Below are 12545 nucleotides of genomic sequence, written 5' to 3'. Positions count from 1 at the left end.
CAGCGTTCCTAACGTCCTGCTGTGGTTAATGGACTGACACAACGTTATAAGATGTTGGTTGTAGCAAATAGCTGACTAAAAGAAAGTGTTTTTCGACGTAATGTGGCATTATTTCCTTACAATTTAAGTTATACATGCTGTTTCCGTAGCATATGGGATATTTTACAGAATGGGGTTGCTAGCCATGTCAAACCAATGGTCATTCCTGACCAGTTGGGGTGGGTGGAGTGGGTTGTTAGTCCTCTCCCCGACACCTCTCCAGGAAAACATAGATAGACTTCAACACTACGACAAGCAGGTTGCACTGAGCATAAACATCAATCAAACCAAAGTCATGCCCATCAATACCTCTATACCAAAACATATAACAATAGATGAGCAGATCCTAGAGAATACAGATGACTTCACAGACCTCGGGAGTATCATTCACTATGATGGAAGACGAGCAAGTGACGATATTCAAAACCAGATCACCAAGGCATACGCAACCTTAATAAGGCTTAAGAAAATATGGAAGTTAAACCAATACAGCAAACAAACAATTCTCAGAATCTACCAAAGCTAAAAAGCTTGAAATTCAAATAAACAGTAGTCTTAAGTTCTATAACATGCTCTGAAATAAGAGTTTAAAATTACATTTTATATTTCCATTTACATTCAAATTATGTATCTTCTCAAAGACTATATTTTGGATAATAAACATGATTTCTTGACTTGTGGATTTGCAGGCCATGTGACCCCCTTGTATAATTGTGGACCCATGCTGACTGCCATATAACAGATTAGGAATGTAGAAATATTCACTCACCAATGTTGACAACTGTGAGAAATTTCCAGACAGCTCCTTATTCCCATGTGGCAGTTCACCATCATCTCCATCCACACTCACCAAACTTTGACTCATGGCTTGCATGTTCTTCATGTCACTTTTTCTAGAGTCAGTGGTCCTGCACACCTCGTAATTGTACACATGCGGGAGGGTCCCAGTCCCCAAAGTATCCGAGTACCGCGGTGGATAGTAGGGGATGACGGGCAGGTTGGAGTGGTACAGGACGCGAGACTGTCTCCACCTGTACACTTTGACTGCGATGATGAGCAGCAAGCAAGTGATGAAGAGGAAGGAGACCACAGCCAGCGCCAAGACTAAGTAAAAAGTCAGCTTGTCATTGTACTCCTTGTCATGCATGCTAAAGTCAGTAAACTCTGAGAGCACCTCAGGGAAGCTATCGGCCACCGCCACATTCACGATAACTGTGGCTGAACGAGAGGGCTGCCCATTGTCCTCCACCACAACAGTCAGTCTTTGTTTGACAGCATCTTTATCAGTCACTTGGCGGACAGTTCGGATTTCTCCATTGTGGAGGCCCACTTCAAACAGCGCCCTGTCTGTGGCTTTGTGCACTTGATAGGAGAGCCAGGCGTTCTGGCCAGAGTCCACGTCCACAGCCACCACTTTGGTCACCAGGTAGCCCACGTCTGCCGAACGAGGCACCATTTCGGCCAGCAGCGGGCCGCTCGTCTGCACCGGGTACAGCACCTGAGGGGCGTTGTCGTTCTGGTCCTGGATCAGGATGCGAACGCTTGTGTTGCTGCCGAGGGGAGGGGAGCCTCCATCCTGCGCTCTGACACGGAAGTGGAACTCTTTCAGTTGCTCATAGTCAAAAGAGCGCACTGCATGGATGACTCCACTTTCAGCACTAACAGACACATATGAGGAGACTGGCACTCCGTTAACTGATGAGTCCTCCAGGATGTAAGAAAGACGAGCATTCTGGTTCCAGTCAGCATCCCTGGCTTTTACAGTGAATATGGAAAGACCTGGTGTGTTGTTTTCCACAATGTAGGCCTCATATGAGCTCCTCTCAAAGACAGGCGCGTTGTCATTCACATCTGAGATGTGCAAAGCCAGAGTGACGCTACTGGAGAGGGGGGGCACGCCCTCATCGGAACACATCACTGTGATATTATACTCACGTGAGCGCTCTCTGTCTAATTCGCTATCTGTCACTAAAGTATAAAAGTTATTTGTTGAGGTTTTTAATGTAAATGGTATGTTTTCATTTAAGAAACAAACAACATTTCCATTATCTCCAGAGTCTTTATCTTCTATATTAATCATGGTAACAACAGTATTGATCTCTGCATTTTCTGAAATAATATTTGACTTTGACATAATGCTTATTTTAGGCTCATTGTCATTGAGGTCTTGCACATCAACGATTATTTTGCACGAATCTGTGAGGCCCCCTTCATCACTGGCGAGGATATTTATTTGATAGTTACGAGACTGCTCAAAATCAATTATTCCTATCAACGTCACTTCACCAGTTTCTTTATTGATGTCAAATAGGCTTCTAATATCATTTTGGGCATTGCTTATAGAATACGATATTTTGGCGTTCGAGCCCTGATCTGCATCAGTTGCAGAAACAGTTGCCACAATTGTGCCTACAGCAGAATTCTCCGTTACAATAGCTTTGTATGTGTGTTGTGTAAAAATTGGGGCATTATCATTAGCGTCTAACACTGTAACAAGAATCATCATCGTTCCCGACATACGCGGCTCTCCTCCATCCACAGCAGTAAGCACGAGAGACATCTGCTCCTCTTTCTCTCTGTCTAAAGGCTTCTTTAAAACCATTTCCACATTTTTATTTCCATCGGCGTTATTTTCTAACTTAAGAGCAAAATGACCCGATGGTTTTAATTCATAATTATTAACGCCGTTTGTTCCGACGTCAAGATCTACAGCCTTCTCTAAAACAAATTTAGCTCCGATGACTGCTGACTCGCTTATTTTAAATTTCATTTCGCCCCTGTTAAACGTTGGCGCATTGTCATTAATGTCAGTAACTTGAACTGTAATGCTGTAAAATTGCATGGGGTTCTCTAAAACAATTTGAAAATGTAAAGCGCAAGGCGTCGTCTGTCTGCAGAGCGCCTCTCTGTCAATCCTTTCTTTCAACATGATGACTCCTCTGTCTCTATTCAACTCAACGTAATTGTCACCATCTCGGTTATAAATGCGCGCTTTGCCGGCCAGCATACGTTTGGTCTGCAAACCTAAATCATGAGCTATGTTTCCAACGAGAGATCCTTTGGGCATCTCCTCCGGGATGGAGTAACTGACCTGCCCGAACACTGAACCCACGGAGAGAGAAAAAATAAAGAGCAGCACTTGCCTTGCCATTGTTCTATAAATTCGACTATTTTCCTGCAAAAAATAAATAAAAAAACATCTCATCAAATTAATACTAGTTTGATGAAGGTCTCTGCTAAATATCCATAGGAAAAAGGTAAATCCAAATGGTTAAATCGCGCTTTTTCCAAGAGCGTGATGGCTCGAATGCTCGTTCTTTGTCGTTGTCTTCTTCTAATATGTCCAAATAACATGGGCGGTTACAGCAGAAACCATCAGAGCCAGCCTGCCGCAGTTTGTGGTCTACAGCGGCCCTAAGAGTCCACTCAGACAAACTGCAGGCCCCCAGCATTTATTTATTGTAGAGGCAATTCCTTATCAGTCACCTGTGCATTCTAGCACCTTTATAATAGTTACAAAAAAAAAAGAAGCAAATCAAGTGTTTTCCTAAATAGAAGAATTTAGATTACGACAATGTATTGTCATTAAATCTTTGACATTCTGCACCTATACTAAGGTTCTGAAAAAATATATAACAGCCACAAGCACTGCACCTATACAAAGGTCCTGAAGAATATACAACAGCCACAAGCATTCTGTCACATATGAATTAAAAAAAATATTTTAACACAAACTAAGGTCCAGGCGACCAATCCATAAACACCAAACACACCCTCTGCTTGACGTTTGATGATGTTGATTTGTATTTTGCAACCTTGAATGGGTTACATATGCAAGAATTTAAAATTATAATATTTGTTTCTTTGGGAAAAAAATTAATGATCATATTTTGCCAATTAAAACAAGAAAGAATTCATAAGATTGTGATAAGGTTGACTATTGCCAAGAAAGATAAAAAGGGTCTGAAGAGCAATCCCGTATTTGATACGTATTTTAAAATGAATGCTACATTAGTGGTTGCAAATGTATGGTCTTTGTGTAAGATATGCATACTTGTTTTATTTTATTTGACCAACAATTAATTTTCAATATTATTTTACGGTTTAATTCGATGTATTTCCTTCTATTCATGTTAATTTTATGGTTAGTCTTGAAATATACGTTTCGTTTTATTTATTTCGATTGTGGGACCTTTGACTTCACCATGATGTCACTTCCTGTTTTTGCCTAACTGTCGTGTCGTCAGCCTATGATTAAACTGCGATAGGATACCCATGTTGGTCCGGCCGGCGTAAGTATCGCATACGCATTGTAATCTTTTTCTTTTCTTCGAACTTTTGCATGACTGAAACATATACTGTTGAACTATTTTTTTGGATTGTTAGACACAGACTGCTGTGCAAGTAAGTAAATACCTCTTTCCAGATGGCCAAATAAGTTTTGCATTTCCCCCATCTCGCACAAAGAGAAAAACGGCAGAGGTGCATTAACCGGTGTCAGCTCGGACGGGCTACCATGAACGTTATAGAGTTAAAACAAGTTGTACTGATTTTTTATTTAGATATTAATTGTAAACTCAAGTTGTCATATTTTTAAAAAAAAAAATTCAGGCCACCTAATGCAATTATTCAATGTGAAACAGTAAAAGATATTTTTTTATGAACCCCCAACCACCTTCCAGAAAATTAGTGTCTCAAAAGAAGTACTGGATTTGTCTAGTTATTTGCCACAATTTTAAACACGTTTCTTTAATTATTAATATGGTTAACTTGCATAATAAGCAGTGCTTGAAGTTATTAGCTACTTTCCCACACACTTTAATTCTTCACAAAACTACACTAAATTGGCCTTATGCACCAAAAGAGATGTATTTAAGATGCCATCCAATTAACAATAAGTTGATGGAAATGCCTCACTGAAAGCAATATATGTTATCAGATACAAAAAAAGCGAAAGAATGGTGAAATACTGACTCACCAAGGTCGACATCTGTGAAAAGTTTCCTGACAGCTCCTTGTTCACATGTGGCGTGTCAGTGTCAGCTCCATCCACACTCACCAAACTTTGACTCATGGCTTGCATATTCTTCATGTCATTTTTTCTAGAGTCAGCGGTCCTGCACACCTCGTAATTGTACACGTGTGGGAGGGTCCCTGTCCCCAAAGTATCAGAGTATCGAGGTGGATAGTACGGGATGACGGGCAGGTTGGAGTGGTACAAGACGCGAGACTGTCTCCACCTGTACACTTTGACTGCTACGATGAGCAGCAAGCAGGTGATGAAGAGGAAGGAGACCACAGCCAACGCCAAGACTAAGTAAAAAGTCAGCTTGTCATTGTACTCCTTGTCGTGCATGCTCAAGTCAGTGAACTCCGAGAGCACCTCAGGGAAGCTGTCGGCCACCGCCACGTTCACAATGACTGTGGCTGAACGAGACGGCTGCCCGTTGTCCTCCACCACAACAGTCAGTCTTTGTTTTACAGCATCTTTATCAGTCACTTGGCGGACCGTTCGGATTTCCCCATTGTGGAGGCCCACTTCAAACAGCGCCCTGTCTGTGGCTTTGTGCACTTGATAGGAGAGCCAGGCGTTCTGGCCAGAGTCCACGTCCACGGCCACCACTTTGGTCACCAGGTAGCCCACGTCGGCCGAACGAGGCACCATTTCGGCCAGCAGCGAGCCGCCCATCTGCACCGGGTACAGCACCTGAGGGGCATTGTCGTTCTGGTCCTGGATCAGGATGCGAACGCTCGCGTTGCTGCTGAGGGGAGGGGAGCCTCCATCCTGCGCTCTGACCACCAAGTCCACTTGTTTAATTTGCTCATAATCAAATGATCGAACTGCACTGAGAACACCGGTTTCAGAATTTAAAGAAACAAAAGTAGAAACTGGACTGCCACTAATCCGTGTGTCCTCTAAAAGATAAGATACTCTTGCGTTTTGATTCCAATCAGCGTCTCGAGCAGTGACAGCAAATATGGAAATGCCTGGAGAATTATTCTCTGCCACATAAGCTAAATAAATAGTTTTATCAAATATGGGTGCATTGTCATTAACGTCTGATATTCTCAGATGTAACTTTGTTGAGCTAGAAAGTGGAGGCGTTCCAAGATCAGTGGCCGTAATTGTTATGTTATATTCTGAAACTGATTCTCTGTCAAAAAATGTATCTGAAACTAAATTATAATAGTTCGTCAGAGATGTCTCCAATTTAAAGGGAAGTTTTCCATCTATAAAACATTTTATTTGCCCATTTTGATCAGAATCTAAATCTTTTATGTTCAGAACTGCAACTGTTGTACCAGGAGGTGAATCCTCAGACAGGGGACTTGAAAATGATTTTATATTAATTACTGGAGCGTTGTCATTTATGTCAACAACATCAAATATAACTTTACTCGTCCCAGTCAATCCACCTTGATCCTTTGCTTCTACCCTCACTTCATACTTCCTGTTTTTTTCATAGTCAATATGACCAGAAACGTAAATTGTGCCAGTGTGTTCATCAATATTAAATATATTGCCAGCACTTCCTTTTGTTTTAGACAAACCGTAAGTGATGAGTCCATTTGAACCGCTGTCAGCGTCTGTAGCATTTACAGTAACTAAGCTGGTGCCTTTAATTGTGTTTTCCATAACAGTGGCCTTATATACTGATTGGTTAAATACAGGTTCATTATCATTTGCATCTAACACATTTATTTCTATATTTACAGTGCCAGATCTCTGCGGTGTTCCTCCATCAAGTGCAATTAATTTTAATGACAAATGGGGATGTCGCTCTCTGTCTAAAGGCTTCTGGAGCACCATTTCAACATATTTACTGCCATCCGGATTTGCATGCTGATTTAAGATAAAATTCTCGTTTGGTGACAAAATGTAATTTTGCAATGCATTTTGCCCCACATCTTGATCCTCTGCACTCTGCAGAGGAAAACGCACTCCGGCTGCAGCTGATTCACTTATTTCAAATAAGAGCGTTTTATCTTTATTTGAAAATACAGGGGCATGATCATTAATATCCAAAACCTCAACAATTATTCTGTGCAGCTCGATCGGATTTTCTAAAATGATCTCAAAGCTGAAGCTGCATGGCGTCACATCTCCGCAAAGCTGCTCTCGGTCTATTCTGTCACTGACGACCAGGAGCCCTTTGTCTGTCTTCAGCTCCGTGTATTGAATGTTGTCTTCTGTCAAGATGCGAGCTCGCCCAGCTATGAGTCTCTTCATGTCCAAACCGAGATCCTGTGCCACATTTCCAATCACGGAGCCTTTCTTCATCTCTTCTGGTATAGAATAACGAATCTGACCACCTACCGTGGTAACCAAATGAAGCAAAAACATCAGCGTCCTCGCTTGACGTCGCCATCCATAAAACAATCTCCATTTTGCGCACGAGAAAGGGCGAGGTCCTATATTATCCATTCTCAAAAAAAGAGCGATCGAGCCTTGTGCATGAATCCGTTTGCTGCCACCAATTCAACACTTAATATGAAGCCGAGACCGTTGTTCTTTCACTTGCTCGCACCACCAACAAAAGACAGAAAATCTCCCCCAGTGCCTCGTCAATAGGGAGGACTGCATGACGACACACGGAAAATTTATATGCAGGCCAACAGCGTCTCTCAGAGTTGAAAATGTGTAAAAACAGGTGCTGCGCAGCACTCAAAACTGAAAGTAATATACAGTATGTACAGCTGAAAGCAAACTAACTCCCAGTGCGTGCAAATTTAACAACAATTATTGTGCACTACTAAGGCTCCACTGAAAATGGATTTACAAAATAAATGAAATAGAAAACATCGTCCAGTATTAAAAACAAATGAAAACTTCACCCCCCCAAAACGAATAAAAATGGAGGAAGAAATCCCTGCTCGCCTATATTACATATGAATCTAACAAATCAGGGTCATAACTAAAGTATTAAATTAAATTGCAGCCACTATAAAATACGAATCCATTTCATCATCACTACTGAATGAGAAACGCAAAACCACAAATGTGTACAAATAAGCATTAATTTCAAACAAGGTGCTCACCACTTATGAAATTTTAACAATAATTCTTCAAAGTTATAATCATCATCAGGCCTTGAACCACAAGGCATTCAAATGGCCATAATTAACTATTAATTACTAATAAATCATTGACAAGTGCAAATGTATTGTAATATCAAAATGAGTTATCGTCATGGACAGTGGTACCATGGACAGCGACTAAAACCTTGCAACGTTTTTTTTTTTTTACTAAGAGAAAAATTGTGAATTTGCGATGATTACATCAAGAGGCTAATCAAAATATTTGAGTGACTTTTCTTGTCTTAAGTTTAAAAAACTGCTATCATTAATTTTTTGTTAATTATATAAAAGACACATTCTCAAACAATGGGTCACAAACAAAAATGACATGATGCTCGAGTTCCAACAGGAACATATATTTTCAGGCAAAAAAAAAAGCAAAAGAGCGAATCCTAAATATGACCAAGATTTCCCAAGTGTTTATCTTCCTGCATTGAGAATTAAAATTGATGAAAATTTCATTGCACGTGGTGCGTAAACTAGAGCAGCATTGTTGTTTTATTCCAAGGAGTTTTATGTGTGAATCATTTCTTCGAACTTGTTTATTTCTTCTAAAACGTCAGATTATTTTCCACAATTTAAATATTTTATTTAGCTATACACCCTGAAGTTCCTTAATGTTTTCTGAAATACATGACTGCAAGCTATATTTATGTTTAGCATTTATGTTAACAAAGTTTCATATAGGTTACTATTGGAATATGTGGTTCGTTTGTCAGCTATAACAGTTGGTTATGAATTCAAGACAATTAACTGGTGGGACTTGAGAACCTGTTGTGCCACATAAGTGAAGGAAGTTGCAAACAGGACCTCAAATAAAAAAAGAGAAAAAGATTGGTGAACATTTTTGACTCACCAATGTTGACATCCGTGAAAGGTCTCGTGACATTTGCTTGTTCTCTCGTGGCATATCAGCATCAGCTCCATCCACACTCACTAAACTCTGACTCAATGCTTGCATATTCTTCATCTCACTTTTTCTGGAGTCAGTGGTCCTGCACACCTCGTAATTGTACACATGCGGGAGGGTCCCCGTCCCCAAAGTATCCGAGTACCGTGGTGGATAGTACGGGATGACAGGCAGGTTGGAGTGGTACATGACACGAGACTGTCTCCACCTGTGCACTTTGACTGCGATGATGAGCAGCAAGCAGGTGATGAAGAGGAAGGAGACCACAGCCAGTGCCAAGACTAAGTAAAAAGTCAGCTTTTCATTGTACTCCTTGTCGTGCATGCTCAAGTCAGTGAACTCTGAGAGCACCTCAGGGAAGCTGTCGGCCACCGCCACGTTCACAATGACTGTGGCTGAACGAGAGGGCTGCCCGTTGTCCTCCACCACAACAGTCAGTCTTTGTTTGACAGCATCTTTATCAGTCACTTGGCGGACCGTTCGGATTTCCCCATTGTGGAGGCCCACTTCAAACAGCGCCCTGTCTTTGGCCTTGTGCACTTGATAAGAGAGCCAAGCGTTCTGGCCAGAGTCCACATCCACGGCCACTACTTTGGTCACCAGGTAGCCCACGTCGGCCAAACGAGGCACCATTTCGGCCAGCAGCGAGCCGCCAGTCTGCACCGGGTACAGCACCTGAGGGGCGTTGTCATTCTGGTCCTGGATCAGGATGCGAACTGCAGCCACAGAACTCAGCGGAGGGGATCCAGAGTCGCGGGCAGTCACGTTAAAGTCAAAGAACTTGATTTGTTCATAATCAAATGATCTGACTGCATGGATGACACCATTCTCAGAATTGATGGTGACAAAAGAGGACACAGCTACTCCATTAATTTCTTTCTCCTCCAGGAAGTAAGACACTCGGGCATTCTGGCCCCAGTCTGCATCATTAGCGCTGACCGCAAACATGGAAAAACCGGGAGAGTTGTTTTCTGGTAAAGTATTACTGTATTCTGACTGATGGAATTTGGGTGGGTTGTCATTCACGTCTGATATTTTAACGTTGATGTTTTTACTACTAGACAGAGGTGGAGAGCCTTGGTCAGACACTGTTATGGTCACGTTATATTCAGGGACACTTTCCCGGTCTAAGAAGTTTTCTGTTACAATGGTGTAATATCCTGTTAATGAAGACTCAATTTTAAAAGGGACGTCAGTGTTAATGGAACACTTTACGACACCGTTGACGTCAGAGTCTTCATCATTCACATTAAACACAGCTACAGTTGTACCTGGGGGAGAATCCTCAGGTATGGACTGAGAAAAAGACATTAATTTAATAGTGGGGACATTGTCATTCTCATCAATTATGTTAATGAATACTTTACATGTATCCGTAAATCCTCCGTGATCAATAGCCTGGATGTTTAACTGATAACTCTTCAATTTCTCAAAATCTAATTTACCTAAAACTTTGATTTCCCCCGTTTTAACATTTACATGAAATAGCTGCTCTGTCTCTTTGGAAGAACGAGTGGAATATGTAACGTCACCATTGAGGCCTGCATCCGCGTCATTAGCACTAACTGTTGTGATCAAAGTTCCCGCAGGTGAGTTTTCTGGCACATCTACTTTATAAACAGGATGAGTGCACACTGGGGCGTTATCGTTTACATCCATCACAATGATTTCAATTCTTACTGTCCCTGATCTGTGTGGCTCTCCACCATCTGAAGCAATCAACATGAGTGTGAGACTCTCCTCTTTTTCTCGGTCTAAAGGCTTCTGTAAAGTCATTTCCATGAATTTTGCACCATCTGGCTGGCTTTGTATTTCCAATTTAAAATGATCTGAGGGTTTTAAAACATATTTATGAATATCATTAATACCAACATCAGAGTCATCTGCATTCTCGAGTGAGAAACGAGTTCCCACTACAGCATTTTCAGCAATGTTCAAATTAATTTCTAACCGGGGGAAGGAGGGGCTATTGTCGTTAATGTCCACGACCTCCACTGTTACACGATAAAGCTGGATAGGATTTTCTAAAATGATGTCAAAAGTGAAGCTGCAGGGCGTCGTCTTGCCACAAAGCTCCTCTCGGTCGATGCGTTCTTTAATCACAAGTGTGCCTTTGTCTCGCTTTAAATCAACATATTGTCGATCTTCTTTTGTAATGATACGAGCTTTACCTGCTACTAGTCGGCCAACATCCAAGCCCAAATCTCTCGCAATGTTTCCAACAAAAGAGCCTTCCGCCTGCTCCTCCGGTATGGAATAGCGTGCCTGTCCAGCCACGGAGCGCAGCTCGCTCAGACAAAGAATCACAAACAGTGTGCGCCATCGGCCTCTGACAGCGCGCATCCGCATAAAATCCATCGTGAAATCCAAAAGAATATCACGAGAACATTCCTCCAAAATAAAAACAGGCGCTCTTCAATTGAAAAAGTCGAATTAACCAAGAAAATTCACGGAAAACGTCTCTCTTCAAATGTCGAGCAGATCGTCGTCCTTCTCACCAGGCAAGCTCTATAAACAGCGCAAGAGGAGAGGAGAGGAGGACTCCTGCACGGATTCGTTTCCCTCTAATTCAATGACGTGTCACTAGCGGCGCTCAGAGCATTTGCACAGTAGTGCACGGTTCTGAATAAATCCATCACCATTTTAGAATATAACACAATGAAGCCTGCGTTATAAATGACTAGATATGCGAGTAAAATCTTTAAAAATAGTTGAATGTTCATTCAACTCAAATGCAAATATGCACGTTTGAGGTTTCGACTTTACACATAAGGAAGATTTTCGCAGGACGTAATTTTTATTTTGAAATGATGAATGATAGATTGAAAATGTTCAGCTATAAAAAAAAAAGATATACTATATATATATATATTACCGAATTAATTCGGCAGTAACGTTTTTCACGATTGTATCAAGATTTATGCAATTCTGGATGCAATCTTTATCTTTATTTTGTTACCTTGTATCTTGTGACAGTTAAGTGTTATGGCACACTTATGGTTCGTTCAAAACGAATCTAAAATTAACGTTTATACATGATCACACAGATATATTAGGTGTATGTTTTGGGTAGTATTTGGAATTAAAATCCCAGAAATATTGAAAGACTACTATGGTGAAAAATATTCTCCTCGAAATGTGATCATATTTCTTATTCAAATTTATAACACTTGAGCAGTTTGGTGATTGAGGTATTTTTTAAAAATCTTTTTGCAAGATGAATCATATTTGTCATTAAAAGATCCGATTTTCTTTCTCTTCAAAATGTTAATCTTGCAGCATACAGGACAATGAGAATGATTGATCATTCAATTAGCCCCGAAAGTGATTAAAGTTATCATAAACTCAAATAGCAGTACGGACACAATCATTCACTCCAAGTATAACAGATAGGTTATTGTAAATGAAGTAAAGATAAAAATAAAAAAAGTACGACAATTCACAGTAAGACGGAACTAAAAATATGTCCACTGACTATAAGGTACAGATCGAGTGGCTGTCTATGGTTCTGAAACCA

At 40.9% G+C, this 12545-nt stretch overlaps 1 protein-coding gene across 28 annotated transcripts in view; it reads right to left on the bottom strand.

Annotated features, from left to right (window-relative positions):
• LOC119128672 (protocadherin gamma-C5-like) overlaps positions 1–12545 on the bottom strand; it is a 212343-nt gene that overhangs the window by 86318 nt on the left and 113480 nt on the right. For 2 of the 28 annotated variants that reach the window (XM_037261284.1, XM_037261314.1), the window contains exon 1: positions 809–3552. The exons of 23 other annotated variants lie outside the window; for them this stretch is intronic. In XM_037261284.1, the coding sequence (XP_037117179.1) occupies positions 809–3244 (2436 nt within the window). In that variant the 5' untranslated portion in view covers positions 3245–3552. Of the gene's footprint in view, positions 1–808; positions 3553–5017; positions 8160–8974; positions 11809–12545 lie in introns of those variants that run through there. 3 more of the 28 variants (XM_037261298.1, XM_037261323.1, XM_037261280.1) reach the window with 3 other exon arrangements.

This window comes from Syngnathus acus, chromosome 10 (genome assembly GCF_901709675.1).
Source record: "Syngnathus acus chromosome 10, fSynAcu1.2, whole genome shotgun sequence".
Taxonomy (NCBI): domain Eukaryota; kingdom Metazoa; phylum Chordata; class Actinopteri; order Syngnathiformes; family Syngnathidae; genus Syngnathus; species Syngnathus acus.
This window is presented reverse-complemented; position numbering and strand designations above follow the sequence as displayed.